The sequence below is a fragment of the Microcaecilia unicolor genome, chromosome 2, assembly GCF_901765095.1.
Source record: "Microcaecilia unicolor chromosome 2, aMicUni1.1, whole genome shotgun sequence".
In the NCBI taxonomy this organism is placed as follows: domain Eukaryota; kingdom Metazoa; phylum Chordata; class Amphibia; order Gymnophiona; family Siphonopidae; genus Microcaecilia; species Microcaecilia unicolor.
In genome coordinates, this window is record NC_044032.1 from 87502584 (window position 1) to 87526816 (window position 24233).

General features: G+C 49.8%; 1 protein-coding gene across 2 annotated transcripts in view; it reads left to right on the forward strand.

Moving 5' to 3' along the window:
* Positions 1 to 24233, forward strand: part of PARP8 (poly(ADP-ribose) polymerase family member 8) — a 583039-nt gene that overhangs the window by 492253 nt on the left and 66553 nt on the right. For both annotated transcript variants that reach the window (XM_030193114.1, XM_030193115.1), the window contains one exon: positions 14047 to 14116. In XM_030193114.1, coding sequence (XP_030048974.1) covers positions 14047 to 14116 — 70 coding nt within the window. The remainder of the gene's footprint in view (positions 1 to 14046; positions 14117 to 24233) is intronic.

Consider the following 24233-nt stretch of genomic DNA (forward strand, 5'->3'; position numbering starts at 1 on the left):
GAACAGGAAGGAACTCCATATCTGGTCGTGGGAGGATCTCCTATGGGGGCTGCCATGTTGGATGCACCTGAGTTTGGTTTGCTCTGATTGCTTCACTATTTAAAGCACTGCCTCCAGGCCTTCTTTGCTTCGGCCTCAATTGTTCTGAGGAGTTGCTGTCGGAGTGCTGTTCGCCGGCTATCTTCTGTTCCTGATTTCCTGTGTACCGGACCTTGGCTAATTCTTGGATTTCGCTTGTTTGCTGCCTTCCTTGACCCTGGACTGATTTTTGACTATTCTTGCCTATTCGGAGTTCTGGTGCTGGACTGTGTCTGTTTCCTGCCATCCTGGTCAGCGGCTGTGCAATCCCGCCGGTTCCAGAAGTCCTGGTGGCCACCTGCAGCTGAGGGCTCAACTCTCGGTGAACGGTGGTCGCTTCCTAGGTGAAGCTAAGGGTTGTCTGGCTGCCTGACCGAGTACGGCATCACTCCATCTCAGCCGTGCTCAGTCGGGGCACAGGGGCTCACTACTACCGGGTCACAACACCCTGTGCTTTTGGATGGTCTTATGCAGCATTGTGCATCGGTATTGGAGGTGCTTGCACCTTCCATTCCTCCCACTGTGGCTCCGCCTGTCCCTCAGCATACAGTGCGGCCACAGTGTTGACTACCACCCAAGCCAGCACCCCCTTGACGTTCGTGGAGGAAGCTTCGCCGGAGTCGAGACATGAGCCGGTTTCTCGACACTGTTCTCGAGGACATGGCTCCTCGGCATTGAGGTGGGCTCATTCTCAAATATCCCTTAGGGAGGTGCTATCCTCAGAAAAAGATCTCGGGTACTTTTCCTCCGATAAGTCCTATGGGAATTTTTATGAGCCCTACCCTCCACCTGAGAGGAGACTGTCTCCACAAGAGAGCCTTTCTTTCACATCTTTTGTACGGGAAATGGATGAGACCGTTCCATTCCCTGTAGAAGTGAAGGATGAGCCCAGGGCCAAGATGCTTGAGGTCCTGGACTACACCTCCCCTCTTAAGGAGGCAGTGACGGCACCTCTCCACGAGGTACTCAAGGCAGTCCTCATACGGAACTGGGCGTCCTCTCTGTCTATCCCTGAGTTCCCAAGAAAATTGACACTTAGTATCAGATCCACGGGGAACCTGGCTTTGTGAGGTCTGAGTGACCTCATGATTCCATGATGGTGGACTCCGTTCTCAAGAGAGCCATGAGTACTAGGGACTATGCCTCTGCTCCCCCAGGCAGTGAAGCTAGAACCCTGGACTCTTTTGGGAGAAAGATGTACCAGGCCTCTATGCCCATCTCCTTTATTCAGTCATACCAGCTCTTCACGAGTGTGTTCTGTTGGTGAGGCAGCTGTTAGACTTGGTAGAATCGCTCCCTCCAGAGCAGGCCGAGCAGTTTCACCAGTTGTTCAAGCAGCAGAAGGCGTGTCACAAGTTCATGGCCAGGGGCTCATATGACACTTTTGACTGGCTCCAGCAGAGCATAGCCGCAGTCAGTGTCTGTCCCGGACAACTTGCCTTTTTTTCACTAAAGGTGGCCTCTCATAACCTCCGACTGGTGGGTTCTTTCAAATAGTCCGTCTCAGGTACATCCTCAATCTGCTTTCCAAACTTCCAAATTGTCCACCGAAAGCTCATTCTTTCAGCTCTCAGCACAAGCAAGTACTTGCAGAGGAACTCTCCGCCCTTCTAAAGGCCTACTTGGTTGAATCTGTTCCACTAGGGGAAGAAGAGCAGGGATTCTATTCCAGGTACTTCCTTGTGCAGAAAAACATGGGGGGATGCGTTCCATCCTAGACCTAAGGGCCCTGAACAAATTCCTACTCCGCAAAAAGTTCAGGATGGTTTCCCTAGGCACCCTTCTTCCCATGATTCAGGAAAACGGTTGGCTGTGCTCTCTGGATTTGAAGGATACTTATACACACGTCCCGATACTTCCAGCCCACTGAAAGTATCTTCAATTTCAGCTGGGCACATGTCACTTTCATGTCACTTTCAGTACCGTGTGTTGCCTTTTGGCTTCTCATCAGCTCCCAGAGTCTTTACTTGCTACATAGACTGGGAGTTCGTGTTCCCTTATCTTGACAATTGGCTGGTGGAGAGCACCTCAGAGGAAGGTGCACTGGAGTCTATGTGGATGACTATTCAGGTGCTAGACCTACTAGGGTTAGTTATCAACTACCCCATGTCCCGTCTCCAACCAGTTCAGCAATTGGAGTTCATAGGAGCCCTTCTCGACACGAGCAGTGTTCGAGCCTATCTCCGGAGACGCATGCATGCAATCTTCTTTCCCTAGTGTCCAAGATTCGGGCATTGCAGCAGGTCACAGCTCAGAAGATGTTGAGATTGTTGGGCCACATGGCTTCCATAGTATACATTACACCCATGGCACACCTGCACGTGAGATCTGCTCAGTGGACCCTAGCTTCTCAGTGGTACCAAGCCACAGGAAATCTAGAGGATGTCATCCAAGTGTCCCTGGAGCTTGTACACTTTCTTCAGTGCTGATGACGGATGCATCTCTCCTAGGATGAGGAACTCATGTAGATGGGCTTCACAGTCAAGGAACTTGGTCCCTCTGGGAAACAAATCTTCAGATCAGTCTCAAGCTTCAAGTGATCTGGAATGCTCTAAAGGCTTTCCTAGAGCGGCTGTCCCATCAAGTTGTTCTACTTCAAACAATCAGGTTGCAATGTATTACACCAACAAGCAGGGGATACTGGATCTCGTCCTCTGTATCAGGAAGCCATCCATATGTGGCATTGGGTTCGCCAACACGGCATGTGTCTCCAAGCCACTTATCTGGCAGGCGTAAACAACAACCTGGCCGACAGGCTCAGCAGGATACTGCAACCACACGAGTGGTGTCTAATTATGGGTGTAGCCCGCGAGACCTGAGCATTGGAGACACCCCCCCCCCCCCCCCCCCCCCCCCGGAGGATCTTTTTGCCAGTCAGATCAACCACAATGTCCCTCAGTTCTGTTCCAGGTTTCAGGCCCATGACAGACTAGCATCAGATGTTTTCCTTCTAAATTGGGGGACAGGCCTTCTTTATGTGTATCCTCTGATATCTCTAGTGGGAAAGACTTTGTTGAAACTCAAGCAAGACTGTGGAACCATGATTTTGATCAAACTGTACTGACCGTGGCAGATATTGTTCCCTCTTCTTCTATATTTGTCTTCCGAAGAACCGTAGAGATTGGAGTGTTTTCTTATCCTCATCACACAGAACAAGCGGTCGCTTCTGCATCCCAGCCTCCAGTTTCTGACTCTCACAGCCTGGATGTTGAGAGCCTAGAATTTGCTTCTATGGGTCTTTTGGAGAGTCTCTCTTGAGTCTTGCTGGCTTCCAGGAAAGATTCCACTAAGAGATGTTATTCTTTTAAATGGAGGAGGTTTGCCGTCTGGTGTGACAACAAAGCCATAGATCCCCTTTCTTGGCCTACACAGACCCTGCTTAAATATTTTCTACACTTATCAGAGTCTGATCTCAAGACCAACTCCATAAGAGTTCACCTCATAGTAACATAGTAGATGACAGCAGATAAAGACCTGTACGGTCCATCCAGTCTGCCCAACAAGATAAACTCATATGTGCTACTTTATATTTATACCTGACCTTTATTTATCCTTGCCATTTTTGGGGTATAGACCGTAGAAGTCTTCCCAGTACTTGCCCTGCCTCCCAACCACCAGTGCTGCCACTCAATCTCCGCTAAGCTTCTGAGGATCCATTCCTTCTCAACAGGATTCCTTTATGTTTATCCCACGCATTTTTTAATTCCGTTACCATTTTACTACTACTACTACTTAACATTTCTAGAGCGCTACTAGGGTTACACAGCACTGTACAAAATAAACAAAGAAGGACGGTCCCTGCTCAAAGGAGCTTACAATCTAAGGAACGAAATGTCAAGTTGGGCAGTCTAGGTTTCCTGGGCAGAGGTGTAGAGGTTAGGTGCCGAAGGCGACATTGAAGAGGTGGGCTTTAAGCAGAGATTTGAAGATGGGCAGGGAGGGGGCCTGGTGTATGGGCTAGGGGAGTTTGTTCCACGCGTGGGGTGAGGCGAGGCAAAAAGGGCAGAGTCTGGAGTTGGCGGTGGTGGAGAAGGGTACTGAAAGGAGGGATTTGTCTTGAGAGCGGAGGGTACGGGTAGCAACGTAAGGGGAGATGAGGGTTGAGAGGTAAGGAGGGGCTGCAGATCGAGTACATTTGTAGGTTAGTAGCAGAAGCTTGAATTGAATGCGGTACCTGATCGGAAGCCAATGAAGTGACTTGAGGAGAGGGGTGGTATATCGGTTCAGGCAGAAGATAAGACGTGCGGCAGAGTTCTGAACGGACTGAAGGGGGGATAGGTGGCTAAGTGGGAGACCAGTGAGGAAAAGGTTGCAGTAGTCAAGGCGAGAGGTAACGAGGGAGTGGATGAGAGTTCGGGTGGTGTGCTCAGAGAGGAAAGGGCGGATTTTGCTAATGTTATAGAGGAAGAAGCGACAGGTCTTGGCTATCTGCTGGATGTGCGCAGAGAAGGAGAGGGAGGAGTCGAAGATGACACCGAGGTTGCGGGCAGAAGAGACGGGGACAATAAGGGTGTTATCAACCAAAATAGAGAGTGGAGGAAGAGGAGAAGTGGGTTTGGGTGGGAAGACAAGAAGTTCGGTCTTGGCCATGTTCAGTTTCAGATGGCGGTTGGACATCCAGGCAGCAATGTCGGATAAGCAGGCCGATACTTTGGCCTGGGTTTCCGCAGTGATGTCAGGTGTGGAGAGATAAAGCTGGGTGTCGTCAGCATAAAGGTGATACTGGAAGCCATGAGATGAGATCAAGGAGCCCAGGGAAGAGGTGTAGATAGAGAAAAGAAGGGGTCCAAGGACAGAACCCTGAGGGACTCCAACAGAGAGCGGGATAGGGGTGGAGGAAGAACCATGAGAGTGTACTCTGAAGGTACGATGGGAGAGATAAGAGGAGAACCAGGAGAGGACAGAGCCCTGGAACCCAAAAGAGGACAGTGTGTCCAGAAGTAAGTTGTGATTGACAGTGTCAAAGGCGGCGGATAGGTCGAGGAGAATGAGGATGGAGTAATGACCTTTGGATTTGGCGAGGAACAGGTCATTACAGACTTTGGATAATGCTGTTTCTGTCGAGTGAAGTGGGTGAAAGCCAGATTGAAGCGGATCGAGGATGGTATGAGAGGCGAGAAAATCAATGCAACGGCTGTGAACGGCGCGTTCAAGTATTTTGGAGAGGAAGGGTAGGAGGGAGATGGGGCGGTAGTTGGAGGGACAGGTAGGGTCAAGTGAAGGTTTTTTGAGGAGAGGTGTGACAACAGCATGCTTGAAGGTGTCGGGGACAGTTGCGGTGGAGAGAGAGAGGTTGAGGATATGACAGATGGGAGGGGTGATAGTAGGAGAGATGGTGACAAGTAAGTTGGTGGGAATGGGGTCTGAGGAACAGGTGGTGCATTTCGAGGAGGAGAGAAGATGGGCGGTTTCCTCTTCGGTGATATCGGATAAAGAGGAGAAGGAGGCATGGGTTGATTGGTTGAGTGGGTGATTGGTTGAGTGGGTGATAGGATGAAGAGGAGGAGAAGGTTTAGAGGTGAATTCGAGGTTGATCTTCTGGATCTTGTCGCGGAAGTAATCAGCCAGTGATTGAGGAGAGAGTGAGGGGGGATGGGAGCGGAGGGCACTTTGAGGAGGGAGTTGAGGGTGGCAAAGAGGCGACGAGGGTTAGAGCTGAGGGAATTAGTCAAGTGAGTGTAGTAGTCCTGTTTGGCGAGGAATAGGGAGGACTGGAAGGAGGATAGCATGAATTTGTAGTGAATGAAGTCAGTATGGGTGCGAGATTTCCTCCATAGGCATTCAGCCGATCGGGAGCAGGAGCGAAGGTAACGGGTGCAAGGGTTAAGCCAGGGCTGGGGAGTAGTGCGCCTTGTGGGACGGGAAACAGATGGTGCAAGGGTGTCTAGGGAGGAGGAGAGAGTGGCATTGTAGTTGGAAACAGCCTTGTCGACGGACTCAGAGAACGTGATGGACGGGAGGAGATCAGAGAAACTAGCAGATAAGGTGGGGGGGTCAACAGCCTGGAGATTCCTGGAGGTAATGGTTAGTGTTGGGCGGGACTGAGGGGGAGGGTGATGAAGTGTGAATGTGATCAGGTGATGGTCAGAAATGGGCAGAGCAGAGACGCAGAGATTAGAGGGTGAGCAGGTAGAAGAGAGGACGAGATCAAGACAGTGACCAGATTCGTGAGTAGGGGTGGTGGAGCTCAGTTGGAGGTTGAAGGAGGAGGTTAGGGTGAGGAATTGAGAAGTGTATGAATTGTATGGGTTATCAGTGTGTATGTTGAAGTCACCAAGAATGAGGGATGGGGATGAGGGCTCAAGAAAAACGGAGAGCCAGGCATCGAAGTCAGTAAGGAAGGAAGGGAGGGACTTGTCAGGGGGGTGGTAGATGACTGCAACTCGGAGTGGCAGCGGGTAGAATAGACGGATGGAATGGACTTCAAAGGATGAGAAGCAGTGAGACTGTGGTAGGAGGAGGGGTTGAAAACTGCAGGAGGGCAAAAGTAGTAGGCCAACGCCGCCACCGCGGTTAGCTGTGCGGGGTGAATGGGAGAAAAGGTAGCCTCCGTGGCAAAGGGCTGCGACTGAGGCAGAGTCGTCGGGGGTGAGCCAGGTTTCGGTTAGGGCGAGCAGGTGGAGGGAATGGGAGATGAAGAGATCATGGGTGAAGGTAAGTTTGTTGCAGATTGAGTGGGCATTCCATAGGGCACACGAGAAGGGGAGGGAGGAAGGGGGGAGGAGGGGAATGGGGATGAGATTGGAGATATCACGGGAACGTTTGCATAGATGAGACGAGGACATGTGTGGTGGACCTGGGTTGGGATTGATGTCTCCCGCGGATAGCAGGAGAAGGAGCAAGAGAGAGCGGAGAAGGGTGGGGGAGGTAGGGCGACGAAGGCGCCGAAGGCGGGATGCGCTGAGGAGGAATGGGGAATGGTTCATGGCAGGAAGGAGGTGCTGGAGGTTGAGAGCTAGGAAGGAGGAGGACGACAGTAGGGATGGTGAGGTGTTGGGGGATAGGGGTAGGTAAGGTATTGCAGTAGTAGGCAGGACGGGTGGGGATGGGTAGTGAGTTTGTGTGGTAGACAGTGGAGGGAGGGGGAAGAGATTGGGGAGGGATAGGGTGAGGAATAGAATGTGAAAGGGGGCCATAGGTAGTGAGGGAGGTAGGGAGTGAGAGAGCAGGCAGGTTGGACAAGCTGGTGGGGTGGAGCAGCTGATGTAGAAGGACTGGGAGCTGGATTGGCGGGCTGGAGCAAGCTGGTGCAGATTGACTGGATCGAGCAGGGGAAGCTGGATCAGGCTGACTGGAGCAAGCGGGATTAGGCGGGCTGGAACAGCAGGAGCAGAAGGCTGGAGAACTGGAGCAAGCTGGATTAGGCGGGCTGGAACTGCAGGAGCAGGTGGCTGGAACAGCAGGAGCAGAAGGCTGGAGAGCTGGATCAGGCTGACTGGAGCAAGCTGGATTTGGCGTGCTGGAATGGCAGGAGCAGGTGGCTGGATTTGGCGGGCTGGAACGGCAGGAGCAGGTGGCTGGAACAGCAGGAGCAGAAGGCTGGAGAGCTGGATCAGGCTGACTGGAGCAAACTGGATTAGGCTGGATTTGGCGGGCTGGAATGGCAGGAGCAGGTGGCTGGATTTGGCGGGCTGGAACGGCAGGAGCAGAAGGCTGGAGAGCTGGATCAGGCGGGCTGGAGCAAGCTGGATTAGGCGGGCTGGAACAGCTGGAGAGGCTGGAACGAGCAGGGAGAGCTGGATCAGGCGGACTGGAGCAAGTTGGATTAGGTGGCCTGGAATAGCAGGAGCAGGTGGCTGGAACAAGCAGGAAGGGCTGGATCCGAAGGAGGCTGGAGCAGATGGACTGGGACGAGTCGGAAGAGCTGTTTCCGACGGAGGCTGGAGCAGGTGGACTGGGACGAGCAGGGGGAGCTGGATCAGGCGGGCTGGAATGAGCAGGGAGAAGCTGGATCGGGCTGGAACAGCTGGAGCAGGTGGCTGGAACAAGCAGGAAGAGGCTGGATCCGACGGACTGGAACGAGCAGGGAGAGGCTGGATCAGGTGGAGTGGAACAAGGTGGGCGAGCTGGATTAGGCGGGCTGGATCAAGCTGTAGCATGCAGGAAGAAGCTGGATCCGATGGACTGGTACAGGGTGGTGGAGATGGGCTGGAACGAGCAGGGAGAAGCTGGAGTGGAACGAGCTGGATCAGGCGGGCTGGACCAAGCTGGAGCAGATGGCTGTAATAAGCAGGGAGGCTGGAGCAGGTGGACAGGAACAAGCAGGAAGAAGCTGGATCGGGCGCAGGCAGGCAGATGGAGCGGATGAGGCAGAGCAGGCAGGCAGGGAAGCTGGGCCTACAGACTGGTCAGGGACGAGGTGTGGCTGATGGATTGTCTCCCACGGTCACTGCCCCTGCTCCGGTCGGCCCAGACGCTGGATCACCCTGAAGCCTCTGCAGACGTTGGATCGGCGGGCTGGAATGGGCTGGTGGACTCTCCTGTCGGCGCTGCGAAGCCCCGGGCCTCTCGGTCCCGTGGTCCGCACTGCAAATACGCACCCAGGCCGTTCCGGCCGGGGAGTGCGGCGGCAGTGCCCAGGACCACGGTCGACCAGTGCGGCAGGCTACGTCCCGCCCGATCCCTCTGCGCAGGAAGCCCGAACACTCCGGGCACCCCCAGACTGCGCGGGCCGAGGCAGAGAGACCGCGGGAGCTCTGAGCAGCCGAGCAACGGTGGGGGCAGGCCGCAGCCACGCGGCAGGCAGGCAACAGGGAGCCACAGTCGACCCGGACCGTCCACCCGCGCCGGAGACCAACGACGCCGTCGCAGATGGCTCCACGATGTTCTCTGTTCACGGCAGTTCTTTGCTTGCAGTCAGCGGACTCCCTTTCCTGCCCGCCGTAGTCACGTCCACTGCTGGTCGCGTGGTCGGGCCCAGGTCGTTCTCCGCTGGTGCTGTGGGGTGGCCGCCCGAAGCTGCAAAGTGCAGCTACAGCTCTCACCCGGTTGTTCGCCCGTTGTTGCCAATCGATCAGGTCTTTTTGTTGTGGTTCCGACGGCCCGATCAGTGCGTGAGCACTCTCGGCTTGGGAGCTTTTCGCTAGTGCTCCTGTCCGTCCGCCATCTTAAGCAGTAGCATTCTTAAAGATGGCATAACCAGCCGCGGTTATGCCATCTCCACCACCTCCCGCAATGCAATTAGTTCTTATCATCAGTGTGTAGAAGGTAAGCCTATCTCTGGGCAGCTTTTAGTTGTTCGTTTCATGAGAGGTTTGCTTTTTTCAAAGCCCCCTGTCAAATCTCCACCAGTGTCATGGGATCTCAACATCATTCTCACCCAGCTGATGAAAGCTTCCTTTGAGTCACTGAATTACTGCCGTCTGAAGTACTTGACCTGGAAGGTTGTTTTCTTGGTGGTTATTACTTCAGCTCATAAGGTCAGTGAGCTTCAGGCTTTAGTAGTGGATGCACCTTATACTCAGATTCACCACAACAGAGTAGTTCCTGCGGAAGGTGGTGTCGGAGTTCCATCTGAACCAGTCGATTGTCTTGCCAACATTCCTTCCCCGACCTCATGCCCATCCTGGTGAAAGCAGTTTGCAAACCTTGGACTGCAGGAGAGCATTGGCCTTTTACATGGAGTGGACGAAACCCCACAGACAATCCGCCCAGCTTTTTGTTTCTTTTGATCCCAGCAGGATGGGGGTCGTCGCCAGGAAACGCACCATATACAATTGGCTGGCAGATTGCATTTCCTTCATTTATGCCCAGGCTTGGCTGACCTTGGAGGATCATGTCATGACTCATAATGTCAGAGCCATGGCTGTGTCGGTAGCCCACTTGAAGTCAGCCTCCATTGAAGAGATTTGCAAGGCTACGACGTGGTCTTCCATCCATACATTCACATCACACTAGTGCCTTGAGCAGGATACCTGACGCAACAGTCGGTTTGGGCAGGCAGTGTTGCAGAATCTGTTTGGGGTGTAGAATCCAATTCCACCCTCCTATGCCCATTTTATTCTGTTCCAGGCTTTACTGTCATTCAGATTGTATATAGTTTCAGGTTAATCTACAATAAGTCCTCGCCATTGCAAGGCCCAGTTGACCATCGTTTGTTGTTTTGGATGAGCCTGGATGCTAGGGATTCCCCACTTGTGAGAATATTGGAGCTTGCTTGTCCTCGGAGAAAGCTAAGATACTTACCTGTAGCAGTTATTCTCCGAGGACATCAGGCTTCATATTCTCACATTCCCACCCACCTCCCCTTGGAGTTGTCTCACTTAATATTTCTTTTTTTTTTTTTGCTTTAATATTAAGCTGAGGAAGTCGTTTGTGCAGCGGGCGGGAAGGCACTCACACATGAGCAGTGGGGAGCAACACATGCTCTTCAAAGCTCTAGTTTTTTTCTATGGCATAAATGCCAGATCGGCATCTACCCACTTGTGAAAATATGAATCCTGCTGTCCTTGGAGAATACCTGCTACAGGTAAGTATCTTCACTTTACCTCCTATCCCATGACTTTTTAATTTCCTCAGAAGTCTTTCATGAGGTACTTTGTCAAATGCCTTTTGAAAATCCAGATATACAGTATCGACTGGCTCACCTTTATCCACCTATTTATTCACCCCATCACTTTGGCGAGACAGGATTTCCCTTCACTAAATCCATGTTTTGTTTTGTCTCATTAATCCATGCTTATGTATATGCTCTGTAATTTGTTCTTTATGATAGCCTCTACCATTTTGCCTGGCACCAACGTCAGGCTCACCGGTCTGGAACCCTTTTTAAAAATTGGTGTTACATTGTCCACTCTCCAGTCTTCTGGTACCATGTTTGATTTTACAGATAAATTACTAACCATAGCTCTGCAAGTTCAATTTTCAATTCTGTCAGTACTCTGGGACGTATACCCATCCGGTGCAGGCAATTTGCTACTCTTCAGTTTGTCAAATTCCCCATTCATCTTGAGCTACAACTGAAAATGGTGTGAGCTAAATTCAAAAATCCTTTCCCCCTTTGTTTATTGTTTTTTTTGTTTTGTTTTGCTCTCTCTCTGTCTCTTCTATGGAACACACATATTTAAATGGCTGTTGGTTTTAGCCTTCCCAAATTAGCTGTTTACTGCAGCCTAAGAGGGTTCAAGAACTAGATGGTTATCTAAGGATTAAGTACTATAATCACATTTGGATGGCCCACTTTTCTCTGATACATATTCTCTATTTTCCTCACTGTAGGTATAATATGGTATGATTCTAAACAGGCTGTAGCTTTAACTTAGGTTTTTTTCATTGTGTTCCTGGTAATCCATATAGCTCACTTCCTCCTCATAGCAATGAATTGGTATCTTATATGTTTCTAATCTTTAGCATTAGACTTTTCTTGAACTCAGCTGTCTTAACGTGACTTTAGATAGAATTATCTATAAGGTCAAGAACTTAGCATCACCGATTAGATGTAGTCCTCAGAAAATATGATTTTGTGTGTATATTGTGGGGAGGTGTTAGTACTCAAAATAGGGCCCTTTTTTTTTTTTTTGTACTTACCCCATGTTTAATGCCAAAATTAACATGTGATAAGTGGAAAACTTTTGCAATAAATTCAGGGGCATGCCATGCATCTGCCCTGAATTTACCACACAGGGTAGAGTTACCACACTGCACAGCACTGTGTTACCTGTAGTGGCAGATAGTGCAGTTCCTCCCATGCTATCTGCTATTGAAAGTAACGCAGTGTGGGTCCAACATAAAGAAGTGAATACAAACAAGTTACAGAACTGCTGCAGTGACCCATTCACCAACACCCCCCCCCCCCCTCCCAACACCCGAAAGTGCTCCCAATCCCCTCCGTCCCACCCCTTCCACGCAGCAGAGAAGTCCCAATCCCCATTACTGCTAGGGGGCAGAGGCACCATTTTGGAGAATGGCGCTGATGCAAGTGACAGCAGATGGGGATTGCTGCCACCTGGTAACCACTCTACCACTGATGACTTCTAAAGGTATGACCTGGTAGGGGTGGCAGGGGGGTCAGACTGTATGGGAGAATTGTGCTCGGAGGAATAGTGTTAAGACCTAGGGCAGTCACAAAGTAGGGGGAGGAGCTGCGATGGTGGGGCGGAGATTGGGACCTCTCTGTTTTGACAGGAGGGTGGATTGGTCCTCTGTTTGGTGTCAGTGATGTGGATGGGAGGAGATTGAGACCTCTTTGTGGTGTCGGGAGGAGGTGGGAGTGAGGGGTTCAGAACCTCTCTGTGGTGTCGGAAGCAATGCAGGTTGGACTGTTGCCATGGTCCTTTTACAACAGCCGCACTACTGGACTACCTCCTGTTGAGGTGGTGGTAAATGCTGCTGCACTATCTGCAGTCATAACAGCTAGTGCATGGTATCGGCCCGCTCATTAGCTGTCACAGCTGGCCAAAACTCCACCAACCTGTGCCATACCCAGTTAGGCAGCTAATGTGGGAGTTTTACCACAGTGACTGCCTTTTTAATGTAGAAGACAATAGCACAGGTCTGAACTACCACACGGTAAACCTCATGTTAGCTGCTTAATGCAGCTTAGTAAAAGGGCTCTGTGGAGGCGTATTTTCAAAGCACTTTCACTTACAAAATTATGTGAAGGGGCATTTTCAATATGACATCTAAATCCGACTTTGGATGTTTTGCTCAAAACGTCCTGAAATCGAATAGCAAACATGGCCAGTTTTGAACCGGGAAAACGTTTATCTTTTTGATTCAAAAATCCATTTTTCTAGATGTTGCTATACTCAGTATGTTCATCTTTTTTGACCATTTTTGAAAAACAAAATGTCCAAGTGAAAAAGGCACAGAATCAAGCCATTGGGATTTAGGAGAAGCCAGCATTCTTAGTAAACTGACCAGACAAACATCCCAGCAGAGGAGTGGGGCACTGCAGTGGACTTCACCTAAAAGCTCCCAAATACACATCTCACTATTGCCCCCTTATATTGTATAGTGAGCCCTCCAAAACCTACTGTACCCAACTGTACACCACTACAGTAGACCTTATGGCTGCAGGTGTCCACCTATATGTGGGTACAGTGGGTTTTGGAGAGCTCACACGTACCACCACTAGCAGTTAGAGTGGATTATTTGCCTGAGTCCCCTTCTCTGCAGGGCACTGTACTGACCCCTAGGCTACTCCAGGGACCTGCTTGCTGCTCTAATAGGTTTCTGTAACATCTGAGGCTGTGATAGAGGCTTGGTATGTATTGTTTCACATCTTCTGGGGGTGAGAGGGGGAGTAAAGGGGAGTCATTCCTTTATTCCTCCAGTGATCATCTAGTCATGTAGGATACTTTTTTGTGGCTCAGTTGTTATTAAAATAGGTCTAGATCAAAACATTTTTATTTTGTTCCATTATGCTTGAAAAAAGTCCAAGTCTTAGAAACACCCAAATCCCATCCTTAACATGCCCCCAACACGCCCTCTTGAGATTTGGACGCACTGCAGAGGAGCAGCGTAGAAAAACGTCTGGAAAATGGGTTTTGAAAATACTGATTTGGATGTTTTTACGAGAAAAGCATCCATCTGTTGGTTTTGCAACTTTTTAAACGTTTTTCTTTTTCGAAAATGAGCTTAATAGTAACCTAAGGAACTTTATAAGTTTAAGTGCTTTGAAAATGAGTCCCATAGTTTCGCACTTTTTAGTAGTTTGTGCATTTTTTGTTTTGATTAATTTGAACCTGAACAGAGAACACAATGCTACACTTCATGTTCTTATATTATTTCCCACATAACTCTCAAATTGCAAATGTATTTGTTTTATTGATAGAAATACCAGAAATTATTTTTTAAGGATGATTTCATGAAATGCTTAAGCTGCTAATAAAAACTAACCTTTGTTACAGATCTGCAGAACTTTGCTGACTTACAAATGAATTGATAATGCTAGCATTAGTCATTTAGTTTAACTGAGTGATCCTTTTCTTCATTATTTTAACTAATTGTTTTATTCTGCTTCTTTAGTCACAGAAAAAAGGACAGCAGTCACAATTTTTGCAAAGCCGTAATTTAAAATGCATAGCCTTATGTGAAGGTAAGCGTACCATATTGTATAATAAATAGTTCTGAAATATGTAATTAATTTCAAACTTTGAGATAAGAATCTTAGATTCCCTGAAAACTTGTGTTAAACTTTACATCACCAACCATTTTAATATACATCTGTCCAACCACTGTTGATAGTCTTTAAAAAGCATTAAAAAAATGTTCTGCACAATATTCAAAGCAATTTAACCGGGCAGAAGAGGCTCGTGCCTGGTTAAATTGCTTTTGGCCACCTAACTGCTGATATTAAGCAGCACTTAACTGGACAATGCCACTGAATATCACCACTAACCTCCACTGATTAGTACCGGGACAATCCATGGGTGAAGTTTGGACAGAGCCTAGGAAGAGAGCTGGTACTTAACCAGTTGGCGGCAATATTCAGACTGCTAACCAGTTAAGTAAACAGCTAAAGTTAGGACAGCAAAAAGGCTGAACATTGGCCGATGCCCAGTTAACTTTCCAGAAACGGTAAGAAGGATATCAGGTGCACTTTGTCCTGCCCCCCCCACCTCCCGGACAATAATAATCCCAGCCAGATCCCCATCTCACCACCCCTGTAGGCTCTCCCTGGGCCTAGCTAGAATCTCTTTGGTGGTTTGGGGGGTCATACAGGCCATAGCAATGCCCACTCACTCCTGCTTGTCACAAGTCTGGCCTCAAAATGGCACAGCAACCGCTAATGGCAGTCTAGTATCTCGAGACTGTCTAGGCATCACGGTGGTCATTTTGAGGTTGGACTTGTGATGGGCAGGAGCAAGTGGGCGTTTCTTCTGCCTCTATGATCCCCTAGATCACCAGGGAGATTACAGATAAGCACAGGGTCCCACAGGAATGGGGGATAGAGTCTTGGGCCAGAACTGTTATTGTCTTTGGGGAGTAGGGGGGATTGGAAGGGCAGAGGCTCCTGTTTCTTCTTATGTGAGTCCCAGCAGTATATCAGCCTGGGCCCGCATAAGCTCCAGCAACCAGTTTATTTTGAATTAGTCCCGGATATTCAGTAACGGTGCCCAGACATGGCCCAGCATTTAATATCTGGTGCTAATTCTGTCTGCAGTGGTCAGCGGTTTTTAAAAAATGCTGACCGCTGCAGGCTGGATATTCACCATTCTATTGTTGCTTACCATTTTTATTGCAGTACTGGGCTTATGTAGCACTGTACAGATTAATATTAGAATTTACAAGCTAGTGAAGGCAACCTACAGAACAATAATACTTTGGGATTTTTGTTTATTAAGAAAACTGATCAGGAGAAACAGAAGTTAAGACAGTGGTTCTTCTCAACCCAACTCTTGGGTTTTAAGTCAGTTTTTCAGAATATCCATAATGAATACGTATGAGATTTACATGCATTGCCTCCATTGCATACAAATCTATCTCCCCCCTAATTCTGTATATGGCCTTCAAAATTGCGCACGCAAATTTTGGCACACACCTAAGTTGCATCTGCAATTCAATTGAACAATGAGCCAATTAGCACCAATAATTGGGAACTAACAATCTACTGGCGCTAATTGGCACCAATTTGAATTTACGCATTCATCTTTGTAGTTGATACGCATGAGTCCATATGGAGAACTTTTGGGGTTTTGGACCTACTGGGGTTCGTTTTACAATACCCTCAGTCCCATCTGCTTCCCGTCTCCCATTTGGAGATCATTTGAATCCTGCTGCATACTTATAGGGTTCGGGCATTTCTTCCCATTCTGGGGGTGGACTCTTGCCACTCAGGTTTGAGACCGACAGCAGGTCACATTTTGGCAGATGTGGAAGTTGTTTGATCACATTACCTCCACCATCCATGTAACACCCATGCCTTGTTTTCACATGGGAACTGTCCAGTGTAACCCTAGCTTCTTAGTGGTGTTGGACCACGGGGACCTTGGACTGTCATTCGCCTATCCCCACAGCTCGTTTACTCTCTCCTTTGGTGAGCTCTATAGTCCACTTGGACTCTGGGACTGCCTTTTCAAATTCCTGAGCCACGCAGGGTGCTGACAATGGCTGCATCCCACCTAGGATGGGAAGCTCCTTTAGACGGGCTTCACACTCAAGGTGCTTGGACAGCCCAGGAGACAGCTCTCGCCCTAGCCCCTTCTGGAATGCTCTAAAAGATTTCAGTGATAGGCTGTGCAGCCACTTTGTACTCATTCACATGAACAATCAGGTTGCAGGGGGGCACTGGATTGCACCCTCTGTGTCAGAAGGCCGTCTGGATGTAGAAGGGAGCAATTCATTTGGCAGATACATCCAACAGCCTGGTCACCAGACTGTACAAGGTCATGCACCCACACAAGTGGCCTCTTAATATGGGAGTTGGCCTGCGAGATCTTCCAACTGTGGGGCACCCCTTTGATGGATCTCTTGGCAACTCAGGTCAATCATGCTGTCCCTCAAGTCTGTTCCAGGCTCCAGGCCCACAACAGACTACCATCGGTTCCCTTCCTCCTTCCTTGGAGAATGGTCTTCTGTATTCATATCCTCTCATCTCTCTCATAAGGCAGATTCTACTGCTGCGCAGGCAGGATCACAGAACCAGGATTCTCATTGCTCCTTACTGGCCCCCAGCAGATCTGGCTTCCTCTACTTCTGGCATTCTCTTTCTGAGAACCATGGAACTTGGAGTTTTCTCCAGACTTCAGTACGCAGAATGAGGGGTTGCTTTTACATCCCCCTCCTCCAGTCTCTAGCCCTCACAGCCTGGATATTCAGGGCTTCACATTACCTTCCTTGCATTGTCCTGCAGGTGTCGTCATGGTCTTGCTGTCTTTCAGGAAAGCTTCCACTAAGAGGTGTTTTTATTTCTAGTGGTGGAGGTATGCCATCTAGTGTATGTGTGTTGGGGGCGGGGGCGCTAGATTCCCTTTCTTGCCCTGCACAGGCCCTGATTCCACACCTTCTACATCTTTCTGAGTTTGGTCTGAAACCCAACTTAGTGGGGGTTTGTAGGGGTATATTCAGGAGGACAACTCCTAATATATATCCAGAGGTACTTAACTGACAGAACGCTACTGAATAGCAATTATTCTGCACTCGTGTCTAGAGGAAGCGTACCTTTTTGGCCCTATGGCTAGCTAGCTGTGCTGGAAAAAGGAACAATGCCACAGATGGAATATATATTATTAGGTAAAGAAAAATATATATAAATAGTTCTGAAGCAAAATACAAAATAACTTGCTATAAAAATAGATTATCACCAAAATATAGATAATGATGATATATGATTATCCTAATGGACTAACTAAAAGAGAGAAGAGGACATTTCTCTGATAAGCGAACACTATTTTGCTTTGTGCTTTGGGAACTTAAATATTGGGGTTTAAAAGAGGAATTGTAGGTTACTGATAGGCAATATAAAAAGCAAATTTTATCAACTAATCTCCATAGTCTTTTCCACTTAAAAAAACTTTGTACCACAGCATTAACAGAATCTAGCAGGCACTGCAGGATCTAGTTTAGTATTAAGGGGGAATAAAAAAAGAGAGGGGGAAAAGCAAGCATTATTAACTAGTTGCCATAGTGTACAAACCTTTTTCCCAAAGTTTTAAACTGAAATTTTCTCTAGAAATAGGCATTTTTCCCATAGTTTTAAACTGAAACCTTTTCTAAAGGTAGAAACTAAACAGCCAAAAACTCTTGTTCTAAAAGGCAGTTATTTTCTGTACCTTGGCTGCTGGAGAGGTAGCACATCCAGCGACCTCAATTAAGTGTTAATTAAGGTGTGGGGAAGTAGAATACTGCATAGGTTGCTGAGTCAGCTTCAAAGAGCCTGTTTAAAAAAGGCCCCTTAGATTCAAAACTATATAAAGAGGAAAGGTCCCTCTGAACTTTCTTTCTGAGAAGTTCCGGGAGAAGAGGACATTTCTCTGGTAAGTGAACACTATTTTGCTTTGTGCTTTGGGAACTTAAAGATTAGGGTTTAAAGGAGGAATTGTAGGTTAAGTGATAGGCAAAATAAAAATATAAAAAGCAAATTTTATCAACTAATCTCCATAGTCTTTTCCACTTAGTTTTAAAAACTTTGTACCACACCATTAACAGATAGAATCTAGCAGGCACTACAGGATCTAGTTTAGTCTTCCATGTCATCAAGCAGATGAATCCATTATGAATGGGTTGTGTTCATCAACCAGCAGGGGGAGATAGAGAGCACTGAAAAACCATAGTGCCTCATGGCCAGCTAGCTCCATCTGCCTCTTCAGTATTCTCTATCTCCCCAGCAGGGTGGACGCAGCTTATTCAACTCCTTCAGAAATCTGCCTGGGGTGGCTCCTATGCTTTGGCCAGTTGTAGCAGGGGTGTTGTGGCTGGTTCTGCCCACTTTAAAGGCACATAGGTTCGCCCTTTCCCTGCCTTACCTGGCCCCCGATGTGGATGTAGACACATAGGTTTGCCCTGTCCCAGTCTTTTCCCACACTCTCCTTTGTGGATGCAGGCACATTGGTTTGTCCTTTCCCTGCCTTTCCCACTCTACTGATCCTCCGGAGTTGGAAATTTGCCTCTATTGCTGTTGCCTCTAACTTTCCTCACAGCTTTAAAAAAAAAAAAAAAGTTGTGTCGTGCTTTGGCGCTGCGATTCCAGAAAAGAGGTTTTCTTCTGATTGTGCAGCGTGACCGGAGCTCTGGGACTCGGTCTGGTGAGGTAAGAGTGTTTGTAGCTCCTCCGGGGAGGGCCCGCGATCAGGACATTTTTGGCACGAATCCGCCATTTTGAATTTCCGCTGGTTTTCGACGATGGCTGCGGAGGTTGTTAAGCACTGTTTCCATTGTGGCAAGCGCAGATCAGCAGCAGGGCTCTGTAAATCGTGCTCTTCAGACGTCAGGGCTGGCATGAGCATGGTGAGTGATGTTTCTTCCCGCTCAATGGAGCTGGCAGCGGGCGCCATTTTGAACGCGCGCATGGCGCGATCCCCGCAGAAGCAGAGGTGTTTGAAACTGGAGGGGAGCCTCGTGTGGAGGCTAACAGGGGAGCTTCTATCCCCGGACTGGAACCAGGAGGCCAGGGTGAGCCCTTCTCCCCTGAGTTTGTGTTGCTGCTGCATAAAGCATTCATGTTAAAAAGAGCTCTCCCGCAGGGGTCTCATTCGGCCCTGCTAACTGTTCCCCCTCCAGTGGAGCCCGGAGTCAGATTGCCGTCAGGCGCATTTTCTCCTGACAGCTGGCCGCAAGACAAGCGCAGAAGGGTTAATTCCCCTTCAGAGAGTGGCGCACCCACCTTCTCTCTCCCCCCCCCCCCCCCCCCCGTGGTTGGGATGTGAGGATTCTGAGGGGTCTGGCAGGCCCTCTTGGTCTGAAGAGCCAGAGGAAGGTGCAGGATTGCCACCGGATCCAGATGATCCTTCCGCAGTGAGGATTTTCCACCGCGACAAGCTGCCAGCGCTTATTTCTGATGCCTTGCACGTCCTCTCTATTGAAGATCCTGGGAGTGGCGAAGCCTCCTCTGGTAATCCAAGGATGGCAAGTACTAAGAAGCCTGCTCGAGCCTTTCCTTTGCATGACTCCATCCAAGAGCTTATTTCGGCTCAATGGGCTGACCCCGAGAGGCCTTTGAAAGTTGCCAGGGCAATGGGGCAATTATACCCTCTAAGTGAGGAGCACTTGGCGCGCCTAGCAGTGCCTAAAGTGGATGCCCTAGTCACGGCTATGTCAAAGAGAACTACCGTACCAGTTGGAGGAGTCGCCCTGAAGGACATGCAGGACCGTCGCCTGGAATCAGCTATGAAACGGTCCTTTGAAATTTCAGGCCTATCCTTACGGGCGTCTGCATGCAGCCTGAGCCTGCCTCGCTTGGTTGCAATAGGCAGTGGAACAGCCCGGGGATTGAGTGGAGTCCCTTGCTGAGGTGGCACCGTGGATGGAGTCGGCCTTGTCTTTCTTGGCTGACGCCCTTTATGATCTGGTCAGAGCTTCGGCTAAACAGATGGCTGTGGCGGTGCCGGCTCGCCGCCTTCTATGGCTACGGCATTGGGCGGCTGACATGGCCTCTAAGCAAAGGTTGGTGAAGTTGCCCTTCCAAGGCCTTCTATTTGGTGAGGAGTTGGAGAAAATTGTTAAAGGCCTGGGGGTTTCTAAACCCCAGCATTTACCCGAGGATAGGCCGAGGCCTCTCTATAAGGGTCAGTCGGTTCTCTCCTCTTACAGACCTCGCTTCTGTGAAGGTAGAAGGTACTGCCTGGGGTGTTCTGCTGGGTTCACTTCTCGTGCCCGCTTTCAGCAGAGGACCTCCTTTCGTTCGGACAAGCGTTCCGCAGCGACCGGCTCAAGGCCTGGAGTTCAAGGGCGACCCTCACAATGATGGTGCACCGGCCCTCGCCTCGATTCCTGCAATAGGAGGACGGTTTTCCCTCTTTCTTGAGGAGTGGGTCAAGATTTCCTCAGATCAGTGGGTTTTGGATCTGATCAGAGATGGCTACAGAATAGAATTCAATGCCCTGGTGAGAGACGTGGTTGTGGCAGGGCCACCGAGAGGGGGGGACAGGGAGGACAAGGGGCCCGGGCCTCCAGGGGGGCCCGGCGCCGCCGCCTGGCCCGCCCTCCATCACTCCCAGAACTAACCTTAAGCCTCCTTTCACTTCACAGCAAGCAGCAGCAGGTCAGGCCACTCCTTCCTTCCATGTCCCGCCCTCGCCTGACATAATGTCCGCGAGGGCGGGGCACGGAAGGGAGGAGGAGAGGTCTGCCCTGCCGCTGCTTGCTGCAAAGTGAAAGGAGGCTTAAGGTTAGTTCCGAGGGCCCGGCCCGATGGTGGGTGGGCAGCGGGGGGGCCCGGGGACGGCCTTGTCCCGGGTCTCGGCGGCCCTGGTTTGTGGAGTCCCGATGCGGTTCTGCCGTCAAACGGGCGGCGGTAGAGGAGACCTTGCAAGGCTTGATTCACCTAGGGGCGGTGTCCCCGGTGCCGCCTGCAGAACACGGCTCCGGCTATTACTCCATTTACTTTGTGGTGCCGCGAAAAGGCGGGTCTTTTCGGCCCATCCTCGACTTAAAAGAAGTCAACAAGTCTCTAAGAGTGCGGCATTTTCACATGGAAACCCTGCGCTTCGTTATTGCGGCGGTACAGCCAGGAGAGTTTCTCACGTCTCTGGACCTGAAAGAAGCTTACTTGCACGTTCCTATTTGGCCCCGCACCAAAGGTTTCTGCGGTTTGCGGTGATGGGAAAATATTTCCAATTTCGGGCCTTGCCACAGCTCCCCGAACCTTTTCCAAGGTAATGGTGGTAGTAGCTGCCTTTCTCAGGCAAGAGGGTATTCGGGTTCACCCGTACCTAGACGACTGGCTCATCAGAGCGGACTCGACAAAGGAGAGTCATCAGGTAACAGCCAGAGTGGTCTCAGTACTTCAATCTCTGGACTGGGTCGTCAATATAGCCAAAAGTCACCTGACCCCCTCTCAATCTCTAGAATATTTGGGGGTCCGGTTCGACACAGCTTCGGGGTTTGTTTTTCTTCCCGAGCAAAGGCGGTGCAAGCTTCAGAACCAGGTCCGTCTGCTGCTGAGGATGCCTCGCCCCCACACTTGGGACATTGTCCAGCTGTTAGGGTCGATGACAGCCACCTTGGAAGTGGTGCCCTGGGCGAGAGCGCACCTGAGACCTCTGCAGTGCTCCCTGCTTCAACGATGGTCTCCAATTTCTCAAGATTATCAGTGCAGACTCACGTGGCTCCCTGCGGCCCGGCTCAGTATGGAGTGGTGGCTCTCAGACAGCATGCTGCGGAGAGGAATGCCGCTAGCGCTCCCCGATTGGTGCCTGGTGGTAACAGATGCCAGCCTGAAGGGCTGGGGTGCACATTGCCAGGGAAGGCATGCCCAGGGTCTCTTGACACCCGAGGAGTCGGAGTGGTCCATCAATCGCTTGGAGTTGAAAGCGATTTTCCAGTATCTTCTGGATTTTCACTCACCCTGGAAGGATTGGCTGTCAGAGTTCTGTCGGACAACACGACAGCAGTGGCCTACATAAATCGACAGGGCGGCACTCAGTGCAGAGCACTGGCCGCGCAGATTTGCCACTGGGCCGAGCTACATCTGCAGTTTCTGTCAGCAGCTCACATTGCAGGTCAGAGCAACGTGCAAGCCGATTATCTAAGCAGGCATCAAATCAACCCAGCAGAATTGGAACTAGTAGATGAAGTGTTTCTTCAGATCTGTGCCAAGTGGGGGACGCCCATAGCGGATCTTATGGCCTCGTGCAAATGCCAAAGTCCCGTGCTTTTACAGCAGACGGAGAAGATCCTTGCTCGGCGGGGTTGGATGCCTTGGCTCAACCCTGGCCTCAGTGCCTCCTGTATGTGTTCCCTCCGTGGCCCTTGATAGGGCGTGTACTCCTGCGGATTCGACTACATCAAGGAGAGGTGGTTTTCATTGGCCCAGGAGGCCGTAGTATGTGGGCCTCCAGCGGATGCTGGTAGAGGCTCCCCTTCCTTTGCCTCTGGTACCGAATCTGTTGTCACAGGGACCAGTGACCATGGAGGACTCCTGCCACTTTGGTCTTATGGCATGGCTATTGAGAGGGTGCAATTGAGAGACAAGGGTTATTCCAGTAAAGTCATTTCCACTCTCCTATAGGCCCGCAAGCGTTCCACTTCCGTGGCTTATGCCAGGATTTGGCGCCAATTTGAGGCTTGGTGTGCTGCTAAAGCGATTACACCTATACGGGCTTCTGTCTCGCCGATACTTGACTTTTTGCAGGATGGTTTACAAAAAGGCCTTGCCTATAATTCCCTGCGTGTGGCAGCCTTAGCATGTTTTCGAGGGAAGGTCGCTGGCCTCTCCCTGGCTGCTTATCCGGATGTGGCACGGTTTCTTAGAGGGGTGCTTCAGCTCCGTCCTCCCGTGTGGGCTCCATGTCCAGCCTGGAACCTGGGGTTAGTTTTAAAGGCCCTTCAGTGTTCGCCCTTCGAGCCACTAAGGCGAGTTTCAGAGAAGGATGTGACCCTAAAGACGGTATTTTTGGTGGCCATTATTTCGGCGAGATGGGTGTCAGAGCTCCAGGCGCTGTCCTGTCGAGACCCTTTTTCTGCAATTCTCAGAGACCAGAGTTATGGTACGTACGGTGCCTTCCTTCCTGCCTAAGGTGGTTTCAGCGTTTCACCTAAACCAGCCTATTTTCCTGCCTTCCTTTTCCAGAGAGGAGTTTCTGGAAGCCTTTGGGCAATTGCACCTCCTAGATGTGCGAAGGGTTCTATTGCAGTGCCTGCACATGTCAAATGCTTTTAGGACCTCTGATCATCTTTTTGTCCTGTTATCATGTCCGCGCAGAGGGTCTCCAGCGTCTAAAGCCACTATAGCCCGTTGGCTCAAGGAAGCTATTTTTTCAGCCTATCTGCTGTCTGGCCGGCCTCTGCCTGAAGCCTTCAAGGCACATTCCACAAGAGCGATTCCCTCTTCTTGGGCTGAAACTGGAGCACTCTCTCTTCAAGAGATATGCAGTGCAGCGACGTGGGCTTCTAAGCTCTCTTTTGCCTGACATTACAGACTGGATGTGGCTGCCAGGAGAGACGCGCATTTTGGAGCACAAGTGCTGGCGCGTGGTGTGGCCTGTTCCCACCCTATCTAGGGATTGCTTTGATACATCCCATTCATAATGGATTCATCTGCTTGATGACAAGGAAGGGAAAATTAGGTTCTTACCTTGGTAATTTTCTTGTTTTTTAGTCATAGCAGATGAATCCATGAACCCTCCCTCAGTGATTCATTGTGTGTTTGATGTTGTTTTATGTTCAGTTTTTCCTGTAGATATGTTCCCTCATTAGGAGAAGTTGGAAAACAGTCTTCAGGATTTCTGTTCTGTTATAGGAAGTTGAGTTCGTCCCTCCTTTGTGTTATTGCTCCTGTGCTGGGGCGTTCATCCGCTGTGAGGAAAGTTCATGTTATGCTACTTTGCGGTGTAATACTGCTTTGGAAGCTTCAAATACTGAAGAGGCAGATGGAGCTAGCTAGCCATGAGGCACTATGGTTTTTCAGTGCTCTCTATCTCCCCTTGCTGGTTGATGGACACAATCCATTCGTAATAGATTCATCTGCTATGACTAAAGGAAAGAAAATTACCAAGGTAAAAACCTAATTTTCCCTTCCCACCCACTCCTAGGACAACTCTTCATTTATAGTCAGT